The following is a 20,654-nucleotide window of genomic DNA, read 5'->3' as shown; positions in this document are numbered from 1 at the left end:
GGGGGGGGGGTGGGGGAGAGACACTGCAGTCCTAGTGCTGCTCAATGCGGCCCAGAACCTAGCCCTGCGGTGTACCCCCCGAGGGCGCAGAGCGCAGCCCTGGGGGTCGAGGCCGCAGGCGGCGCGCTGGGGTCCCCGCAGGCCCCGGGCTGAGCCCACCCCTCGGTTCCCGCACCCGCGGCCCTGAGCGCACGGTGCTCGGAACTCGGAGGTGCCCGCGGCTCCGGCAGGTCGGCCAGGGAGGGTGCGAACCAGCGGCGCTCGATCCGCGGAGTCCCAGCCTCGAACGTTCGGACCCTCGGATTCCGGCCTCGAGCGTTTGGACCCTCGGGTTCCGACCCCGGGCGTTCGGCCCCCGCGGCGCCGAGAGCCCCGAGCGCTAGGGCGCGCCGGCCACGGACTCGGAGCCGCGGGCGGCGGGCGGGACAGCGCCCCCGCTCCGCCCGTGGGGAGCGCTCGCCCCTCCAGGAAGCGCCCGCCTCGCCTCCCCACCCCCCTCCCCATCCCCGCCCCCTCTCGGCCGGAGGGAGGAGCCCGAGCCGCCGCCGCCGCCGCCGCCACCGCCCGCCCCGGAGGAGCGCCGGACCCCGAGCGGCTGCGAGCGCACGCGAGCTGGCGAGGGCCGCGCGGACAGCGTCCTGAGCCCGTCCCGCGCCTGCGGGCCCCGCCGAGCAGGGGAGCGCCCTGGGATGCCCCGGCGGCCCGGAGCGCGGGCAGCGGCAGCGGCGGCCGCGCCGTGAGGGCGGCGGCGCCCGCGGGACCCGCGGTAAGTGGGGCCCGGGCGGGCCAGGGGCGGGCGGGGCGCCCTGGCGCGAGCGCTAAGTTCGGCCTTGGGGCTCGGCTTCTGGCGCCGGTGGCGGGCTGGAAGGAAGCTGGGTTCCGCCTCGCGGGCCGTGGCGCCCCGAGCCCCCGCCACCCGCGCGCACCCACGCTCGGGCGCTTGGGTGACTAAGCTGCGACCCGGCCACGCGGGGGCGCTCCGGCTGCGTCCCGGGGCAAAGTGGGGAGGGTGCGGGAGGAGGGTGGCGCCACTCGGGGTTCGAGCCCAGCTGTTTAGGGACTCTCCTGCCTTCCCCGGGAGCCTGGGGGCGTCGGGAAGGTAGTCCTCGACACCGTCGCAGCTGCCGAAGACTTGGGGTCGGGATGGCCCCTGGCACCCCCGCACCCTGCTGTCAACCCCCAGTCCCCCCGCCCCAGCGCCCTGCCGGAGAGCCAGCTCCCAGCCCAGGAAGAGGGAAGGGAGGGAGTGGAGCTGGGCAGCTTCCCAGAAGTCGAAGTGTGTTTGCAAACTAGTTTTTTCGAAAAGCTGTCTGGCACCTTTGTGGTTAAGGGGGTGGGGTGGGGGGACATGGGGAGAGAGGAAGAGCGAAGCTCCTGATTCCTTTCCGTTTCCCTGCAGCCCTGCTTTTCTGAGACTAGAGGTGTCTTACTCCCCTCTTCCCATCCCATCCCATCCCTCAGCCCCGCCCTCCGCCCCCCCCTTCTTGCTCCTTGGAGAGGGGCTCCTTGGAAGGGGGCTGTAATTTGCCCAAGATCACCAGTGGGAACTGGACCCCAGGGCTCTGGTAGCCAGTTGAGGGCTCATCCTGCTGCCTGTGATTCTCCCAGCCCTGTTCTGTATTTGGGGAGAGTGACACCGGCAAGGGATCTGGGAGAATTATGAGCGGCCCTTTGTTTTGTCTGCCCTTAGTTTTTGCTTGCCTTAGGGGTGTGGGCTCTCACCCATGGGTGGAGTGCTTTTCCTGTTCCTTGGGGTACCCACAGCTTCAGTAACTGGGGGGAGGAACCCCTTTGTAACCTTCAGCAGCTGCAGCCTATCTGTGGCCAGTCTTGCTGGACAGCTTTGGGAGACCTAGGTCTGAGCCTTCACCCAGCGGTGAGCTGCGGGGCCACTCCTCCCCCCCCCCCCGCCCGAGCCTCCCCGTGCTTATCTGTAAAATGGGCTGATGGTCAAGGACCTGTGCGCCTGGAAGCTGGGTGCAAACATAAAGGAGTGGTTGGTTTTATTGCAATCCCTCTGGTGGAGGGCCCAGTGTGCTCTGGTATTGCTCCAGGCAGGCAGCCTTGCTGGCCGCGGTGGGAGGGGTCAACCCCGCCCCCCGCCCCAGGCAGGTCTGGCCATGCAAAGAACCAGGGACTGAGAATGTTGACACTTGGATTCTCCTTGCCCTCTGCTACTTCCTGTCTGTGTGCCTTCTCACTCACTGGGCTCGGGGGTTTTTCCATCTGTAAAATGAAGCAAACTATGACACATTCCAGTTTATAGGGCTGCTGGGAGGCTGCAGCCGGGCACAGGGGTTCTGCAAAGTGGGGCGCGCTTCATGAATGGCCTGTGTGGTGTTTCAAGGTACCCCCCTCCCAGGGGCGGTGAAAATTTTAAAACTCAGGGACAGAAGAGGGCCAGGCATAGAGCCTCAGTTTCTATACCTGTAAAGTAGTAAGAACAATACTCTGTATACCTTTGTAATCTTTTAGGGTAATTGTGTATTTATTTAAAGGGAGTTGTGAGGATTAAATTAGGTGACAAAGGGCTCACGTGCCAGTATTGGGACTGGTCTGGTGACAAGCACTCGGTCACTGTTAACTGTCAGTATCGTTGTTCCTGGGAATCCGCATAAGCCCGATGAGGGCATTTAGGATTCCTTCTGGCATTTTCTCAGGCCAGCCTGCTCCTCCCTCTCCTGCATCCTCCTTGGACAGAAGAGCCTCAGAGGCCTTCTGGAGTGTTCAAAGTGCAGTGTCCTGAGTGGGAAGGTTCTACCCCAGTGAGGAGGACACCATGAGAGATGATAGATCCGATTGTGTTCCCATTCCCTGCACCTTGGGCTGGCCTCACAGGACTCTAAGGAGTGACAGAAAACAGAAGAACATTCTCTAAGAATTCCTTCACTCCTGTCAGAGCAGGGAGCATTGTCCCCAGGCAAGGTCCCCTACTGAGAAGCCCTCAGCCTAGGGCCAGGGTCCCAGCTGCCTGATGGAACTCCCCCCTCTTTCTCCCCCCCGCAACCCCCAACCCTTACAGGGGCTGCTGGATCAGGAGCAATCATTTCAGGAATCCAGCCCCCTCTCCTTTGGAGAATTGGCCTCAGAAAGGGGGCAGGATCCCCTCCTGTCCTGCCCAGCCCCCCTGCAGGACACAGGATGGGCTCCTTGGGAGCCAGGAGGCTGGGTCACCCTAGGATCTTGGCAGGCAGCAGCTGGAGAAGAGGATGGTCATGTCCCACACCCACTGTCCAGAGGGAGACTATGGGGTCCTAAGGGGAGTCACGGCTTCCTGAGGTCCTGTACTGCCTAAGAACTGGGTGGAGGTCTGAGGCGCCTCCTCGTTCTCAGCCCAGTGCCCTCTCCTCTCGTTGAGCCACTCGGCCCCTGCTCCCGTGGTGGGGTCAAGTGGACTGTGCTGTTCGGTGCTGTTCGGTGTCCTGGAGAGTTTCTCCACTAGCTCTGTCCTCACCTTCTTCTTCCAGGGTCTGAGATGAGGCTAATTAGCTGCTAATTTCTCACTCACTGGATATCACCTTGCTTAATTTTTCTCAGGGCGTTAGCCACCTTCTCGCTCACCTGATTTATTCATTTGTGTATCAGCTTCTTATTATCTGCCCCTCTTCCCAAAGAGGGGCAGCCCCATGGACAGGCCAGGACGGTGCCCATCTTGTTCAGGGCCCTTTCCCTGCGCTTAGAGAGGTGCCTGGTAAATAGAAGATGAATGGCTGGGGCCGCCTGCATTGCGTCCGGAGAGGGTGGGATTTGCCTGGTACCGAACGACTGGGGGCTGGAGGAGGCGGAGGTGACTGCTGATGCCGTGCGCTGCCTCCCCAGGGGACTGAGGTGCGCTGGGGAGGGCCACCCACTCCCCGCGTGACCTGGGCCACGGCTCTTAACCCCTCTGACCTCAGTTTCTTTGTCTAGGAAATGGGGCTCCTTGCCAGGAGCTCTCCCCACTGCTTTCTTCATGGGGTTCTTCAGGCAGCTTTGAAAGGGCTTGTAAACCAGAGAGGGCCGTGGTTCTTCTTCCACCGTGGCTTTGGGTCCCACCTTCCGTCCATTGTGTAGCCACCTGGTTGTCACTCAGCAAAGGTTTATTGAGCAGCCCTTCTGGGCCAGGGACAGTGCTGAAGCTAAGGACACCGCCATGGAGCTCAGAGTGGAATGGGGGTACAGAGAGGGGACCGCAAATGGCAAGGAGGCGGGAGGACTTCAGATAGCGGAAAATGCCTCAAAGAGAATAAAGGAAGATGAAGTGAGGGGGGTGAGGGTGGGGGGCCGCTGTGGGAGGCGTCTCGAGGAGGAGGCCGTGACATTCGAGCGGGCATGCTAATCCGTGGCAGTGGTCTCTGGTTCATGGCTGTATCCCAGCTGTGCCTGGTGCCCAGCAGGTGCTCAGTGGAGATTTTTGAATGAATGAAAGAGGGAGGTGTGCCCCAGACACAGGAGACAGCACACGCAAAGGCCCTGAGGTAGGAACGTGCTTAGTGTATTCCAAGAGCCCTCTTTCTCCCTTGGTGGTCCTTGTATCTTGCTGGGGGCGTCTCCCTTGCCCGCTGTAACCTGGCTGTCCCCTCCTCATGATGCAGGAGAGAGCGTGCTCAGCTCCCAGCAGATGACACCATCTGACCCCTCCCTCCTTTGGGGCCCGCAGCCATCTCTCCAAATCACCCCTGTGGCCCCTCGGAGAGGGGTGTGCTTTGCACCGTGGACGCAGGGAGCCCAGCTGCCTGGTGTCACACTCTGGTTTGCCATGGACTAGCCAGATGACCTTGGCTAGTGTATTAGTTTTCTAGGGCTGCAGTAACACAGAACCCGAAACTGGGCGGCTCACAACAACAGAAATATATTCTGTTTTGGAGGCCAGAAGTCCAAATCCAAGGTGTTGGCAGGGCCTTGCTCCTCTAAAGACTCTAGGGGAGGGGCGCCTGGGTGGCTTAGTCTGTTAAGCATCTGCCTTCGGCTCAGGTCATGATCCCAGGGTCCTGGGATCGAGTCCCACATCAGGCTCCCTGCTCAGCGGGAAGCCTGCTTCTCCCTCTCCCACTCCCCCTGCTTGTGTTCCCTCTCTCGCTGTGTCTCTCTCTGTCAAATAAATAAAATCTTTAAAAAAAATAAATAAAGGCTGTAGGGGAGGGTGCTTCCTTGCCTCTTCCAGCTCCTGGGAGCTGTGGCCACATCACTCCCTCCACTTTCTGTCTCCTTCCCTCAGCGCCTCATGAGGACACCAGTCATATTGGATTAAGAGCCCCTCCTACTCTCGTCTGACCTCATCTTAGCTAATTACCTCTGTAGCCACTGTCTTTCCAGAAAAGATCACATTCTGAGGTACTGGGGGGTTAGGATTTCAACTTAGCTTTTAGAGGAACATAATTCAACCTCCAATAGGCGGTTTACGTAACCTCTCTGTGCCTCAGTTCTCCGATCTGTAAAATGGGGTGCTAGTAAGAGGGCATCTGTCCTGGGAGTGCGGGGAGGCCTCAGTGGAATGCTGTCAGCCTCAGGACAGGACCAGGCACGCTCAGCCCGCGCTACTTTCTCCTTCTCCTCAGGGGGGACTTCCGGGAGCTGGGACCCAGAGGCCAAGAGCAGATGGTGATGTCCTTGACCGGAAGGACTCGCTGAGGAGGCGAGGGCCTGATATAGCACCTGCTCTCTGGCTCAGAGAGACCCGTCCCCGCTGTCAAGCTGAGGGTGGCCCTTCAGCGTGGTAGGGTGTGGGCTGGGCAGCATGAAAACTACAGAACAGAAGGAAGCCGTCAGCAAAGAGTGGGGAGAGCCCCACGTGCAGAGGGCTGTGAGCAGCGGAGCCTAGCCACCCACACAGGAACCCAGGAGGGGACTCGGTCCTGGCTGAGCCCAGGTGACTTTCAGGGTCCGTCAGCCCAGAGATTCTGGGCGGGAGCTTGGGGCTGAGGCCCAGAGCAGCCCAGGGAAGACTGAGGGGTATGTGTAGACTCCTCAAGGCTGGAAGGAGCCCAAGCCCTTCACAGGCAGGGACACTGAGGCACAGAGCGGGCAAGGAACTTGCAAGAGTTCACACATTTTGGGGAGCCCGTCTCTAGTCTCCCCATGGTAGTCCCCGGGTAAGCATGGGCACCACAGGGAAGAAGGGCCCAGGGCTGCTCCTGTGCCTGAGGCCGCACCCTTCGAATGAAGCCAGGTTGGAATGACTCTGGCTGGTGGCCACCATCACCATGCCCTCCCTCCTCCATTATTAGCTTGGTCCAGCCTCCGAGCTGGGCCAGGCCCACTCCCAAGGTCCCTGAAGTACTTTCTGCATCCCAGAGTACATCCACACCCGTCCCCTGTCGCACTTCCTGGGAGGCGGCAGGGCAGGCGGTCCCCTGCTCCCCTCTGCAGACCAAGGATCTGAGGCCTAGGAAGGAGGAGGTGTCAGAAGCAGGACTTAACCCGGCGCCTGGACTCCCAGAGGGGTGGGTGGGGAGGATGGGGGCCACCTGGCAGCCTGGTGATGCTGGGGAGACACGGGCCAAGGCCTTTGGACCAGGGTTGAGCTGAAGCGGGGAGGCCCCCTTCCCCAGGGGCCAGAGCTTGGTGATTGGTGGTGGTGGGCGGGGGGGGGGGGCGGCTGCAGAGATCAGCCTCCCTCTGGGTGTGGTCTGGTGGAAGCTGGGGGCCTCGGGGGGTGTCAGACCCCTGCTGCAGCTCCCTCGCTGTGCTGTCTGCGGCTATATTTATACCCATAATGGCCTGGCTGCCTGTCGGGAGTGCAGTGCCTTAGCCAAGGTAGAGAAGTGATTGGTGTCGAGATGCCACCACCCCCCCCACCTTGGCGAGAGCCCGGCCCCACTCTCTGGGGGCTGCGTGCCACCTGGCGGGAGCTGATGCAGCCCCGGGCTTGCAGGGAGGGCCCAGGGGTGTGAACAGCTCAGGGCTGGACCCCCATCCCTGGAGAACCGGGGCTGTGGCTGGGGTTGGGGTGTGCCTGGAAGGTGAGACCGGACACGCTCTAAAGCCTTTCAGCTGGGAGATTCCGACACAGATCATGATTCTGAGATCCCAGAATTCGCCAACCCCGGCGTTCTGAGAACCTGTAGTCCCCTTCCCCTTTCCTCACTTTCAGCAAAGGATGGTGACATTTCCTAAGCCAGTGGTCACAGTACCGTGACAATGTCAGTGCCTCCCACCAAGGACCAGGGGCTCAGGAGGGGGGCTTTGTAGAGGAATCCCCGAGTTTTTGGTTTTACGACACTTCATTGAAGTATAAAATGTCCCAGAATGGAGCAGACGTCCCACGGTACGACTCAGGGACAGTCCACAAACCAAAGCATCCGGCAGCGGCGCCTGGGACCCAGGAACGGAAACACGACCATCTCCAGAGCCCCCCACACCAGTGCCCCCTCCCGGTCCCAAGCACACCTCCCCCCACCCGTCCCACCACTCTTCTGACTCCCAGCAGCATAGACCTGTTTTGCCTGTTTCACGCCCTATAAAGGAAATCAGACAAAACCGTGTGCTCCTTTGTGTCTGGCTCTGTGTGCTCGGCATGTCCAGGAGACCCACGGTATAATCCACGGTGTGGGCGTTCCCGTTTCCTTGGCCTTCCTCCTGATGGTGGGCGTTCGGGGCATATCCAGTTTGGGGCTCCTAGAAATAGTGTTGCCGCAAGAGTCATAGCGGGGGGCCTTTGGTGAATATATGTGCACGATGTTTCTGTCAGGCATTGCTGGGGCATCACAGGGGATGCATCTATTTAGCTTCTGTAGACCTGCTAAACGTTCTTCCAAAGTGGCAGCATGAGATTTCCAGGTGCTCCGCACCCTTGTCACCCTCTTGGTATTGTCGGCCTGGGGGTGGCGGAGGGGAGTGAGGGGGACACCGTGGTATCGATGGCATTTGGTTTTGCCGAGCTGAGTATGAAGAATGAAAGAGCGCAGGGAACGAGGGGGAAGGGCACTCCAGGCAGATGGAACAGCGTATGCAAAATGACAGAGGCACGCAGACGTGGGGCTGGAACTCCGTGTCGCGGGCAGCTCATAGCTGGAGCCAGAAGTGTGAGGGCTCTGTCAGGGAGCTTGGGTGTTGTCCTGAGGACAGCCTGGAGCCACGGAGAAGTTTTTCCCATCTTGAGCCAGCACCTACAGCGTGTCAGGCCTTTTGTACTTTCTAGTCGATGGCTAAGAAAAACTAAGATCCAGAAGGACGAAAGGACTTATCCGGAGTCCTCTTAGCAGAGGCTCTGGAATGCAAAACCTTCCAAGCGTCAGTTTGCTCATCTGGAGAATGGGAGTGATGCTAACACCTCGCTCAAGGATGTTGCGGAGCTGTAGAAGTTAAAGTCCATAATGTACTCAGCACAGGGCCTGGGGCAAGCGTTATTATTACTCTCAGTTTATTACTATTTCTCCATCAGGAAAACCACACTTGCCTCCTCTTTTCCCTTCCAGCTGAGAGGAGTAGGCCCACCTAGCTTCCACATTTAGGAAGGGCTGGCCCAGAACTCCAGCCTCAGCACCCTGTTTTGCTGTCCCGTGCGGGTCTCCTAGGCGCTGAAGTTTGTAGTGATGGTTAATTTTATGTGTCACTGCGGCGAGGCTATGGTGACACCAATCTGATGTCGCTGTGTAGGTATTTTTTTAGATGTGATTAACATTTAAAGCAGTAGACTTTTTTTTTTTTTAAATAGGGTTTTGCCTTTTTTTTTTTTTTAAAGATTTTATTTATTTATTTGAGAGCGAGAATGAGAGAGAGAGAGCATGAGAGGGAGGAGGGTCAGGGGGAGAAGCAGACTCCCTGCCGAGCAGGGAGCCCGATGCGGGGCTCGATCCCAGGACCCCCCCGGGATCATGACCCGAGCCGAAGGCAGACGCTTAACGACTGAGCCACCCAGGCTCCCCAGGCCGATCCATTCTTTTTTTTTTTTTTTTAAAGATTTTATTTATTTATTTGAGAGCGAGAATGAGAGAGAGAGAGAGAGCATGAGAGGGGGAGGGTCAGAGGGGGAAGCAGACCCCCCGCCGAGCAGGGAGCCCGATGCGGGACTCGATCCCGGGACTCCAGGATAGTGACCTGAGCCGAAGGCAGTCGCCCAACCGACTGAGCCACCCAGGCGCCCTAAAGCAGTAGACTTTTATTAAAGCAGATTACCTTCTGTGATGTGGGTGGGCCTCAGCCGATCAATTGAAGGCCTTTTAGGAAAGCAAAGACTTTCTCCAAGAAGAAGGAATTCCGCCCCAAGACTACAACATAGAGGGGCACCCACGTGGCAGCTGGCTCTGTTGGTAGAGCATGCGACTCTTGATCTTGGGTCGTGAGTTCGAGCCCCACGTCAGGGGTAGACTTTATTTAAAAAATGTGTATATATACTGCAACATAGAAATCTTGCCTAGTTTCCCGCCTGCCTGGCCTGCCCTGTGGATTTTGGACTTAAGACTGCCATGTCACCTCTGACCTGAATTTCCAGCTTTCCGTCTTGTCTTACAGATTTAGAATTTGTCAGCCCCCACAACTGCATGAGCCGATTCTTTAAAAGAAACCTCTTTCTCTATATATAGCTATCCTATTGGTTCTGTTTTCTCTGGGGAAGCCTCATACAGTTGCCATTTGTCTTCCTGGATCATCTTGTCTAGGAAATGGGGCGAAGGAGGTGACTTAGATCTGGACACAGTCAAGACACAATCCGACCCCAGAAGTTCCGCCAGTGTAGCCATCAGGGCCGGTGGGGACCAGGTATCTGGTTCTCCGAGGGCTCTGGCCAACAGTGTCACCCTCTAGACGGGACATCGCAAACTCAGAGATCTGCAGAGACCTGGCCGGGAACAGTCCTGGTATGAGGACCAAATATGACATCTGCCTAATTACACCAAGCGCGGGCTAACCCAGAGCCCTCCCTGGGACGTGGCCAGCCATGAGGTGGCCGTACTGCAACCTTGGATCTAGGAGCTCAAAGCTCAAAGCGTGGTCCCAGATGGGCAGCCTCAGCATCCTGGGGGCTGATTAGAAACGCAGACATTGAAGTCCCTCCCCAGACCTGCTGAATCAGAATCTGCATTTTAGCACGATGCCCCACTTAGCCACCCCACTGGCCCTTGAGTATACGTTAGCCCACCGCAGAATCACCAGGAGGGTTTGTTAAAACACAGGTTGCTAAGTGCCACTCTAGGGGTTCTGACTGAGCAGCTCTGGTGGGGCCCAGGATGCTGCATTCCTGACAAGCTCCCGGGAGATGGTGAGGTGGCCCACCCGGGAAACACATGTGGAGCTGCGAGAGCCTGGGGCCACCACCGCTGGAGTCTCTGCTGTCAGTGACGAGACCCCATGGAGCGGGGTCCTCTGCATGGGTGAGGACCCAAAGGCCCTGAGGCATGCACCTGGTGGGGCCTGAATCCATTAGCCCCTCCCTGGCCCCCCAGCCACCACCTTGCCTGCCACTGGCATCCCAGCACCGTGTCTTCCGGTTGAAAAGGGGAGCCTAGAGCCATATTTCTCAACCAGTTTCAACTCTCGGCCCCCTTTTGTAATCCATACACTTCACGCATCTCCCGAGATTTCGATCGGCTCCGCCTGCCCCCAGCCGTCAAGAATTGCTGATAAAAACACCAGCTACAGGCTGTCATTCCAAGTGCTTTCCTTCGCTTAATCCTCACCGTACTCTGTGAGAGCTCTCTCACTGTCATCGTTTTGTAGAGGGGGGAAACTGAGACCAGAGAGATTAAGTAACTCGCCCAAAGACGCACAGCGGGTAAATAGCAGAACTGGGGGTTCAAAGTCGGGCGTTCTGAGTCCAGAGCCCGTGGTCTTCACTGTCGCCGGCACCGATCAGAGGACTGAGCCCCCGTCCTTGTTACTGCCACCGACCAGACTTTGTGGAGTGTTATTTTCCATAGTGGGCACTGAAAACGGCATTCCTTTTTTGCATCTTCTAAATATCAAGTTAAACACGCTTTTTCAAGGGGCACATTGCTGACCTCCACCAGAAGTCCTGATAGGCTGTCACGTTGTTACACTTGCCCCATACTCTCCAGCAGCTGAGACTCTCCGGAGTAGGGACTTGCTGCCTCCCTGGGCACCTCAGCCCCGCCCTTCACCTTCCATCCCCTCTTTTCCCCGGCTGGCTCCCCCACTCTCCAGCTCAGCCGTCTGCCTCCCCCGCCCCACTGCCCATCTCCCTGTGCCTGCCTTTCTTGGTGCCTCCCTGCCACTGCCCATCTCTGAGTTGGGAGCCCTCCAGGCCTCGGCATCTCCTCCCCGTAGTGAGTGGAGTGCACAGCCCAGCTCCTGGGCCCTGAGCCACTGGGGCTAATCGTGGGCGGAAGGATGGAGTTAAGCAACCAGGCCTTTGGCCTCAGCATCATCCTTCCCTGTTTTAGAGAAACCACTGCCCCTTCTGGGGCCTCAGTTTCCACCCTTGTGAAGGGGGATGTGAAACCCTCCCCTGCTGGTCTCTTGGAGCAATCATGAGGGTCCAGGGTTTGAGTAATGGCTTTGTGATCTTTGTGATGTGTGTCAGGAAGAGGTGGTTGTCATTTCTCTGAGATTAAAGAGCCTGCACGGTGGGTTCTCTCCCTCCCTCTACACCCGTGGTTCAGCACCCGAGTCTCCAGATCCTGTCCTGTCCGCCTGAAGGGAAAGATGCATTAGGAGCGAGGGCCAGTGGACCCTGTGGGGGGCTGAAGCCTCTGTGTCTTGGTCATAGCTCTTCATTGCAGGGCACTTGGGGAGTGTTTGTGGAAGGAATGAATGGGAATTCCCAAGCCCTGCCCTCTCTTTGCCTCATCTGTACGAGAGACTACTAGTTTTGTATCTCCCCCTTCCAGCTCCTTCCCTGAGGATCTGGTCACCCTAGCAGACCTGTGCCCACCTGGGCCAAGAGTCAGGACCATCTGCGAGCAGGCCCTGGCTCCCCATGCCCCCTCTGCTGCCCATAACCTCAAATCACCTGTGGGGTGGGTGCTGCATTAAGGAGGTTTCCATTTGGCCCAGATGCGCATGGCAGGCCCAACCCTCCCTTAATGACACCTTGTCCGCCTGCCCTCCTGCTGGAGTAGGAGGGGAGGGGGCCCGGCCCGGCATAAGCTGTGATTTCTTTTTCCGTTGCGTCAGGCCTCAGGGTCCGGCCCGCCTGCCCGCTGCCGGGCTGGCACAGAGGGGCCCACTCTGACCCTTGCCTGCCCCAACTCCGGACATCATGTGCTCCCCATTTCGGGGATCCAGAAGCTTCCTGCCAGAGGGTGAGTTGGGGATGGGGAACCTGCCCGCCCCGAGCTGGGGGAGAAGTGCCCCTCCGCTGCCCACCTCTTGCTCACTCTAGCTGGGGCCTGCCGGCTAAGCAGGTGGAGTTGCCGCGGGCTCCAAGGAGCTTGGCCCGGCCTGACCCTCCCCTGGGACCTGGCCCTTCCTGCCATGCCCTCAGCCAGGCCCGAGTCAGTGTGGGGTGGGAGGACAGCAGAGCGATGGTGGTGGCTTGGACGTGGGGGGCGGGGGCCAGGGGCAGGGGAGAAGCCGCCCTAGGTGTTCATATGCGGGCGTGCCTTTGCCGCTGGTCATCTGGAGCACACATACACGTGTGTGTATGTGACCATACACTGTGTGCGCATGCACAGGGAAGTCCCTGACACCCCTCGGGGTGAAAGCAGATGCCTCTGACTTGACAGCAGGGGGAACAGTGTGGCATCTAGCGTGTCATGAAGGGGGCCCGTCAGGTGGAGAGGAGGCGGGTAGCCTGGATGGAACCCAACCCATCAGGGATGACCCCAGAGATGGGAACAGTGAGACTCCCGAGGAAATGGGGTTCCCTTTGGCCACGCTGACTCCCCTTCATCCCTAGTTCCTCACCATCCTCAGCAGTGCCCCAGCCCTGGCCAGAAGGCCGCAGATGGGCCTGGGGGGCCTGGAGACCCGGCTCATACCCTGCCTCTGTGGCTTCCTGGCCCTGAGACCTTGGGCAGGTGACTTGTACTCTCTGGACCTGTTTCCTCATCTGTAAAATGAGGAAACACTTCGGGTGGTTGTGAGCATAAACAGGCAATCCCTCAGCCACATGGCTAGGTGTCCCTTTTGGACATCCCTATCCCCCCCCCCCCGCCCCGCCTGCCCTCCAGACTGGGTTGAGGACTTGCTCACCCCTCCCTGATGTGGAGGGCCACCCAGCTGTACACAGGGAGAGTGAATGCAGTCTTCCCAGCCCTTTCAGTGGAAACTAATTTTTACACAACAGGAATGAATCCTGCGGGCAAATTGCAGTGCTATCCTGATGCTCTGGGTTCGCGTGATGATGATGAGGTTGCAGAGACAGACGGTGGGAGGGAGGGGGCTGAGGACTGGCTTTGTCACTGTCCCGGATCCTCCCCTGTCAGGCATGCCCTGGGGTGCACTGTGTCTGGAGAGGGAGAGGGCCCTCTGGCGCCAGCCCCACCCTCGCCCAGGCTTTGTGCAGACCGGGGCCTCCGTCTGCCCAGCCAGAGGCGGGCTGGCGCTCAGGATGCGGGCCATGACCCGGGTCCGAGGGAGAAGGCTGGGCCCAGCATGGCCACTGCGGCTTGCTCCCTCCTGCCTGGCTGATAGCCGCCTCCTCGCAGCCTCCCTGCTGCCTCTCCATACTAACATCCCCTTCTCCCAACGGGGGCTAGAGTCAGCTGCTCAAAACACAAATCAGATCTTGTCACCTCTCTGCTTAAAACCCCCCGAGACTTCCATCACTTTCAGCATAAAGCCCCAGTGCCCCCCAGGGCGGCTCTCCCCATGCTGTCAGCTAGCCTGTGAGAGTTGAGACTGAGCTGGGTGACCTTCTTGCCATAGGATCCCAGGCCCCGGCTCCCAATCCCAGCCGGGGGCCTGGGACCTAGTAGATGCTCAGTAAACACTCTAGAGTGAATGAATGAGGATTAGCATATCACTTGCTCAGCTCATAGTCAGTGCTCAGAAGCACAGTAAGTTGGATTCGCATCCCCCCTCTGGGGCAGTGCAGGGCCGGTCACCCACTCAGCAGTGAGGGGGTGACATATTAGTCAAGGCCTATGTGGTTAAGTGGGAGCTGGACTCATGTACACGGTGACGGGGCCTATGTGAACTACATGTGAGCTGCTGGAAATAAGACCCGACCACCGGAGTCTGGGAGGGCTGTGTCATGAAGTCTCGTGGGCAGATGAGGAAACTGAGGCACAGAGAGCCAGAGGGCTTGTCCATGGGGCCTTGTTATGGGTGGAGCCCAGAGCTCCCCTCCATGCCCTGAGATGGGTCTCTCCACACTTGCTCCAGATGAACTTGGAGGAAAACAGAACTGCCTTAGAGGAAGCAAATGCCAGTAATTAGCCATGACAGTGGAAGGGGTACATAAGGCCCTGTACATAGAATTTGGGGGAAGTCATATGCGAATGAAAGAGTAAATTCTATGTTGAGGATAAGGACCAACTCAGGCAGAATCTGAGCAATGTGGAGGGTCTGTCCATTCACTGATTTCTACGCTCATCTTTTTGATTCAGCAAGCATACACCTTGTGCATCAGTCACTGTGCTTAGGCCCAGGATACACAAGATGAATGAGATTGCAATGAACAAAGTCAAATTTCGGATAAGTTATCAAGAGTGAGCTTCCTAGTGGCCAAAGCAAAGAGGGAAACCTGCGCTATCATAAGCTCCACTCTAGCCACAAGATGCCAAAATATTGATCGCCCAGGAGAAGCCCAGGTTTTCCTGGCAAAATGAATGTCTTAGATGCGCATGGCCACTGTGATCTGTCACTAATCTGACAGGGGCGACTTGGCCTTGTGCATGTCTCATAGGTAAAGATTGACCGACACAGATAATAACTTCGAACTAAGTACGCCCACCGGAGACTCATTTTTCTTCATTCTCCTTTTGTCAAGCTTGTGCCTTTGTCATGCCACCATCAACACACCTGTCCTTCCATCTCTCTACCCCCATCTCAATGGTCAGGGGGTGACACCTCCTCAGGGTGGGGTGGTACAGCCCATGTCTTTACCCTCTCTGACCCCCACTTCTATCCCCCTAGACTGCCAGGAACTGCTGCCACTAGTGCCAAGCCCCATGGCCTACATCCCTAGTGGGGGCGCCCCAGCCGCGGGGGCGGCGCCCATGGGCTCCCAGTATTGCGTGTGCAAGGTGGAGCTGTCAGTGAGTGGCCAGAACCTGCTGGACCGGGATGTGACCTCCAAGTCTGACCCCTTCTGTGTCCTCTTTACAGAGAACGACGGCAGGTGGATTGAGGTGAGATCCCTCCTTGTGCGTCTGGGGTAGGCAGGGGGTGGCTAGGTTGCTGGGGAGGGACTCCCACTGGATCCTGGGACCTCCAGGTTATGCCCTTGGAGGGAGTTGGAGGGTGGAACAGGGATTACTTAGAAGATTGTTGCTTTTAAAATTAAATTTTAGAGGCCATCTGGCTGGCTCAGTCGGTGGAGCACGTGACTCTTGATCTCAGGGTCGTGAGTTCAAGCACCACATTGGACATGGAGCCTGCTTAAAAAAGAAAATTAAATTTTATTTAAATGTATTTAGGGGCACCTGGCTGGCTTAGTCAGAGGAGCATGTGGCTCTTCATCTTGGAAAGGTCATGAGTTCGAGCCTCCCATGGGGTGTAGAAATTATTTAAATAAATAAAATTTTATTTTGTTATTATTTTTTAAAGATTTTACTTATTTATTTGTCAGAGAGAGAGAGAGCAACCACAAGCAGAGGGAGCGGCAGGCAGAGGGAGAAGCAGGCTCCCCACCAAGCAGGGAGCCCAATGCGGGGCTCGATCCCGGGACCCCGGGATCATGACCTGAGCCAAAGGCAGACACCCAACCCACTGAGCCACCCAGGCATCCCTAAATAAATAAATTTTTTTTAAGATTTTTTTTTTATTTATTCATTTGAGACACAGATACAGAGAGAGGGAGAGAGAGCATGAGCAGGGGGAGAAGCAGAGGGAGGGGAAGAAGCAGACTCCCCGCAGAGCAGGGAGCCCGACGCAGGGCTCGATCCCAGGACCCTGGGATCATGACCCAAGCCGAAGGCAGACATCCAACCGTCTGAGCCACCCAGGTGCCCCAATAAGTAAAATTTTAAAAAATAAATAAAATGTATGTATATTACTACTTAAAATAATATTTGTGTTTAAGCTATTATAATTTAGAGATTTATATTTATAATTATATTGTTTTATATTGCAATATATTTTCTTTTATTTTTATTTATTTGACAGGGAGAGACACAGTGAGAGAAGGAACACAAGCAGGGGGGTGGGAGAGGGAGAAGCAGGCCTCCCACGGAGCAGGGAGCCCAATGCGGGGCTCGATCCCAGGACCCTGGGACCATGACCTGAGCCGAAGGCAGACGCTTAACCACTGAGCCACCCAGGCGCCCCATATATTGCAATATTTTTAATTACTATAATATATAGTTAAAACCTTAGAGTTTTACAAAATGCCTGCTTCCATTTTTAAAATAACTTTCCACATTTATTCCTAAATGAACGCACAGTCAGTGAGGAGCAGACAGAGAAATGGGGAACTCAGGCTTTGGTCCCAGAGCTGGGACGAGACCCAGGTCTGTCACTCCCTGCTGTGTGGCCTTGGGCAAGTGGCTGTCCTTTTCTGAACCTGTCTCCTTATCTGTGAAATGAGGATTTTTTTTCCCCTGTCTCCCTTGCAGAGTCCCAGAACTAGGGATGTGGATGGTGTCAAGGACTTCTGAGCCTGAGGGCTAGGGAGAGATGCAGCTTGAGGAAGGATTTTGAGAAATCCAAACCATTAACACTTTCAAGTTCTAAAAGTTGCTTTGTTTTTACTTTATAAGGGGTCTATGTTCATTGTAGATTTAGAAAAGACAAACCTGAAGAAGACAGTATGGTGGGAAACCTGTGTGTCAGGGAGAACCACTGTTAACGGTTTGGTATCCGGCCTTTGAGGTGGTTTTATATGCAAGTAAAATTTCCAAAATATGTATCTATTTTTAATAGTTCTTCAACTGAGCCACAGTGGACAGCCCACTGAACATACTGTGGTTTACAAAGAGTTTCCACAGGTGTTGGCTCCTTCTTACGATGCCAAGGAAATGGTGCTGAGGTTGTTGACCCATTTTACGGAGGGAAAGCTAGGGCCCGGAATGGGTAGAGACTCCTCTGTGTCACTCGGTGCGATGGTAGCGCAGCCAGAAGTGGGAGGTGGGACATGGGGTCACCCGAGGACTGAAGCCAGTGTGCCTGGAGCATCCTGGTCCCCTCTGCCAGGTCTCTGGAGCCCCCACCTACCACTCAGGGAACGGTGTCCTCCCCACTACACCCCACCCCCACTCACAGCACACACATACCCCACTCCCACCCCCCAGACAATCTCTCTCTCACCCAGGCTGGCCACCCTTGCTAAAAATAGCCCAGGGCCAAGACCTCTTCCATCCCTGCTCCTCCAGCCCTTGGAAAGGGACTGGGTGGGAGGAAAAATCAACATAGCCCGGGCCCCAAAATAGACCATCACCCGGACTCTGCGGTTTGGGGCCTCCATGCAGAGAGGCCAGGAGGCGGGGTTCCTGTCCCCGCCCAGCCCTGACCCACAATACAAGGCCCAGCCTTTACCCCAGCCTTGGTTTCCATAGTAGGCGGGGGGTGTTGGGCTGCACAAGGCCCAGATACAAACATCTGCCCCCACCTGCCCCTATGGACCCCTCCTTTTTTCTGTTCTGTCTCTCAGCTTCCATGTGAAATGTGGTTTGGAAAAAGGGTTCTTCCAAGGGAAAAAGGATGGAAACCACTGATAGTCAAATCCCGTCGTTTTACAGAACTGGAAACTGAGGCCCTGAGGGGAAAAGGGACTTGCTGTCTGTCACTTACCTAGGCAGGGACACACCTCGAGCTCTTGCCCTGGCTCCTAGTATGGTGCCGGGGCCAAAGACTTCAGAGTTTCAGTGCTAGAGTCAGACCTAGGTTCAGGTCTTGACACTGCCCCTCGAGCTGTTCAACCTTGGGTAAGTCCCTTAACCTCTCTGTGCATCAGTGTCCTCATCTGTGAGCTGGGAGTGGTAACTGGCCAGGAGTAGGTGTTCAGCCAGTTCGCAGAATGATTCCAGGAAGCCCGAGAAGGCGTGAGCCAGCTGCCTGACCCCGGGTCCTGTCTCCCTGACCCTCTGCTAGTATGACAGGACGGAAACCGCGGTCAACAACCTCAACCCCGCGTTCTCCAAGAAGTTCGTCCTTGACTACCACTTCGAGGAAGTGCAGAAGCTCAAGTTCGCCCTATTCGACCAGGACAAGTCCAGCACACAGCTGGAAGAGCATGATTTCCTGGGCCAGTTCTCCTGCAGCCTGGGCACGGTGAGCTGGACCCCTCCAGGGGGCCAAGGGCAAGGCAGTCCCCACGCCCGTCATCACGCTGCTCCCAAGGACGGGGCAGTGCCTTGGACCAAGTCTCTTCCGCCACTTGCTTTCCCTAGTCCCGTCTTCCTGGCTGGCTTCCAAGGTAGCACTGAAAATGCAGATAGCCTTGGGGGCCAGCAGGTACAAAAGGGGGTGAGTAGCCTGGTGGTTTGGGGCCAGGCTGAAGAGTTCCCAGAGCACAGTGTCAGCAAGCTATTGCCACACAGGAATGGGGACCCTGCGTGGCCAGAACTTCTGACTGTTAGAAGTAAATCAGATGTGGTCTTGACTTCTGGCGCAGGAGCATCTGACCAGCTGGCTTACTGTGTAAACTTGGGCAACTTCCTTTCCCTCTGCGGGCCACACTCCCCCCATCCAGCTCCGTCCTTGGTGAGCGTAGGGAGGGCTGGGAGCCCCTTGCACCAGTTCCAACCATCCTTATGGCTGTGTGCCCTTGGGCGAGCCCCGCCCCCTCCCGGGCCTCCGCCTCCCCTCCCCCCATTTCACTCGGGGCTAATGATGACCGCCCGGCCACAGTGATGGTGGAGGAAGTGCGCCCGCTGAAATGGCCTGGACCTTCCAGGAGGAGGGATGGACCAAGCCTGGGCCGCCGCTGTGAGAGAAGTAGGGCGTGTCCTGGGATTCCGGCCTGGGGTCCACGCCCCCCAGGGGTAACGGGAGGGGAGCTGCAGGGTGAGCGGCCGCCCCTGGCCCAGGGAGAGGGGCAGGGCTGGCAGCCAGTGGCCAGGGCCTGGGGAGAGCTGCGGCCACGGGGTGGGGGTGGGGGTGCGGGGTGGGGAGGCCTCTGGACCAGAGCGAAGGCCCCCCGAGGAGCGTCACGTGTGCCAAACAGCCTTTCCCTGCTCCTGGTCTTCCGGCGCCCTTGGACGCCCCCAGTGGCCGCACCCGCAGGACAGGGGTGCCGGCGGTGAAGGCCACCAGGGCACAGAGCAGGTGGTGAAGGGCGAAAGTGGGCTGGGGAGGAAAACCAGCACGGGAGGATAGGAACGTGCACAGATGAGCCCAAACACTGGCATTTCCCCCAAGAAGCTGAGAACCAAGGTGGCCCCCGAAGAGCGTGGGAATGGGGTGTACAGAGATGGTGGAGGGCAGCTTTACAGTGTGTTCTGCTTTCCCTGTCTATATGGTCTTGATGGCTGAGCGCTGTGTGAATGTCTTCCCTATTCGGAGCATGAAAATAGGAGTCAGGATTTGATCTTCTCCATCAGGGATCACACCCTGTGGGTGAGGGGCGGTATCTGTAGATGGCTTTAGGGGAGGCCATGAGGGGGCTCGACTCCCTGCAGGTGCCTCGGAAGGTGACCCTTGCAAGAGCCTTTGCCTGGGGGCAACCAGGTCAGTGGGGGTGGGACTGGGGGATTCCACACCAGCTGTGGGCCCTCGGGCAAGTGTCAACACCTCTGGGCCTCTGTCTCCTTCGCTGCCCAGTGGAGTTAGCGACGGTTGCTGGCTGCCTCCTGGGAGGACAGTCATGCAGGGGTGGGCTGTAGCCAGCGCCCGCGTGGAGCCGTGTGCTGTGAGTGGTGGCTGTTGAGCGTTTTTCCTCCCCACCAACCCTCAGGAGCGCCACTCTCCTCTCTCCCGCCCCCCCCCCCCAGATCGTCTCCAGCAAGAAGATCACTCGGCCTCTGCTGCTGATGAATGACAAGCCTGCAGGGAAGGGCTTGATTACGGTACCAGCCCCCTTCCTGCTCTCTGCACCCTTCCGCCTCTGCCCGAGGCCCTCCCCCATCAATGGGCTGCTTCCCTGGCAGATAATCACCAGTTTTGTTTGGAGTAAAAAGGCCCAACTTACAACTTAGCAACAGGTCTCTTAGCAACGGGCTCCTGGCACCACATATGATGCGTTGGGGGCCGCCAAGCTGGGAGTAGGGGGCTTGCCAGAGGCCCCAGTGGCCTCCTCCTCCCAGGGCTGGGGCGCTCCTACTCTTGGTCCCTGAAGGTCACCGTAGCCCTTCCAGCATGCCCTCCCCGCCTGGCCCCTGCCTGCCCTCGCTAGGGGGTCTTTGAGAAGCGCCTTGCCCGCAGAGCTCTGTTTACAGTTACAGGGTTACAGTGCGCAGTGATCCCGGCCTGCCGCAGGCCCTTTGTGCGGACCAGTCCTGGGTCCTCGCAGACTCCTCCAAGGCAGGGAAACCCGTTTTACAGACGAGGGACCTGGAGCCCAGAGAGGCAATGCCCTGGGGCAGTTACAGGCTAGTGAGGCTCCCTCTCGGATTGTCCCCCTTCAGAGCCCGTGCGCTGCCGGAGGAACTGGCCGGCTGGACGGAGGAGGCCGAAGCTGTATGTGCTCATATGTAGTCACCCCCCTGCTCTGGAGCCTCCCTGGCTCCCCACTG

General features: G+C 57.6%; 1 protein-coding gene across 5 annotated transcripts in view; it reads left to right on the top strand.

The window, feature by feature from the left end:
* The first annotated feature begins 572 nt into the window (after window positions 1-572).
* The window catches only part of CPNE2 (copine 2), a 50,663-nt gene continuing 30,581 nt past the window's right edge, over window positions 573-20,654 (top strand). For 3 of the 5 annotated variants that reach the window (XM_081806545.1, XM_081806546.1, XM_081806544.1), the window contains exons 1-3: window positions 14,959-15,173; window positions 18,073-18,252; window positions 19,914-19,988. In XM_081806545.1, the coding sequence (XP_081662671.1) occupies window positions 14,994-15,173; window positions 18,073-18,252; window positions 19,914-19,988 (435 nt within the window). In that variant the 5' untranslated portion in view covers window positions 14,959-14,993. Of the gene's footprint in view, window positions 767-14,958; window positions 15,174-18,072; window positions 18,253-19,913; window positions 19,989-20,654 lie in introns of those variants that run through there. The other 2 variants (XM_081806548.1, XM_081806547.1) reach the window with 2 other exon arrangements.

This window comes from Leptonychotes weddellii, chromosome 16, assembly GCF_054177405.1.
Source record: "Leptonychotes weddellii isolate Sample4059 chromosome 16, ASM5417740v2, whole genome shotgun sequence".
In the NCBI taxonomy this organism is placed as follows: domain Eukaryota; kingdom Metazoa; phylum Chordata; class Mammalia; order Carnivora; family Phocidae; genus Leptonychotes; species Leptonychotes weddellii.
Note: the sequence above shows the minus strand (reverse complement) of the source record. Positions and strands in the feature narration are given on the sequence as shown.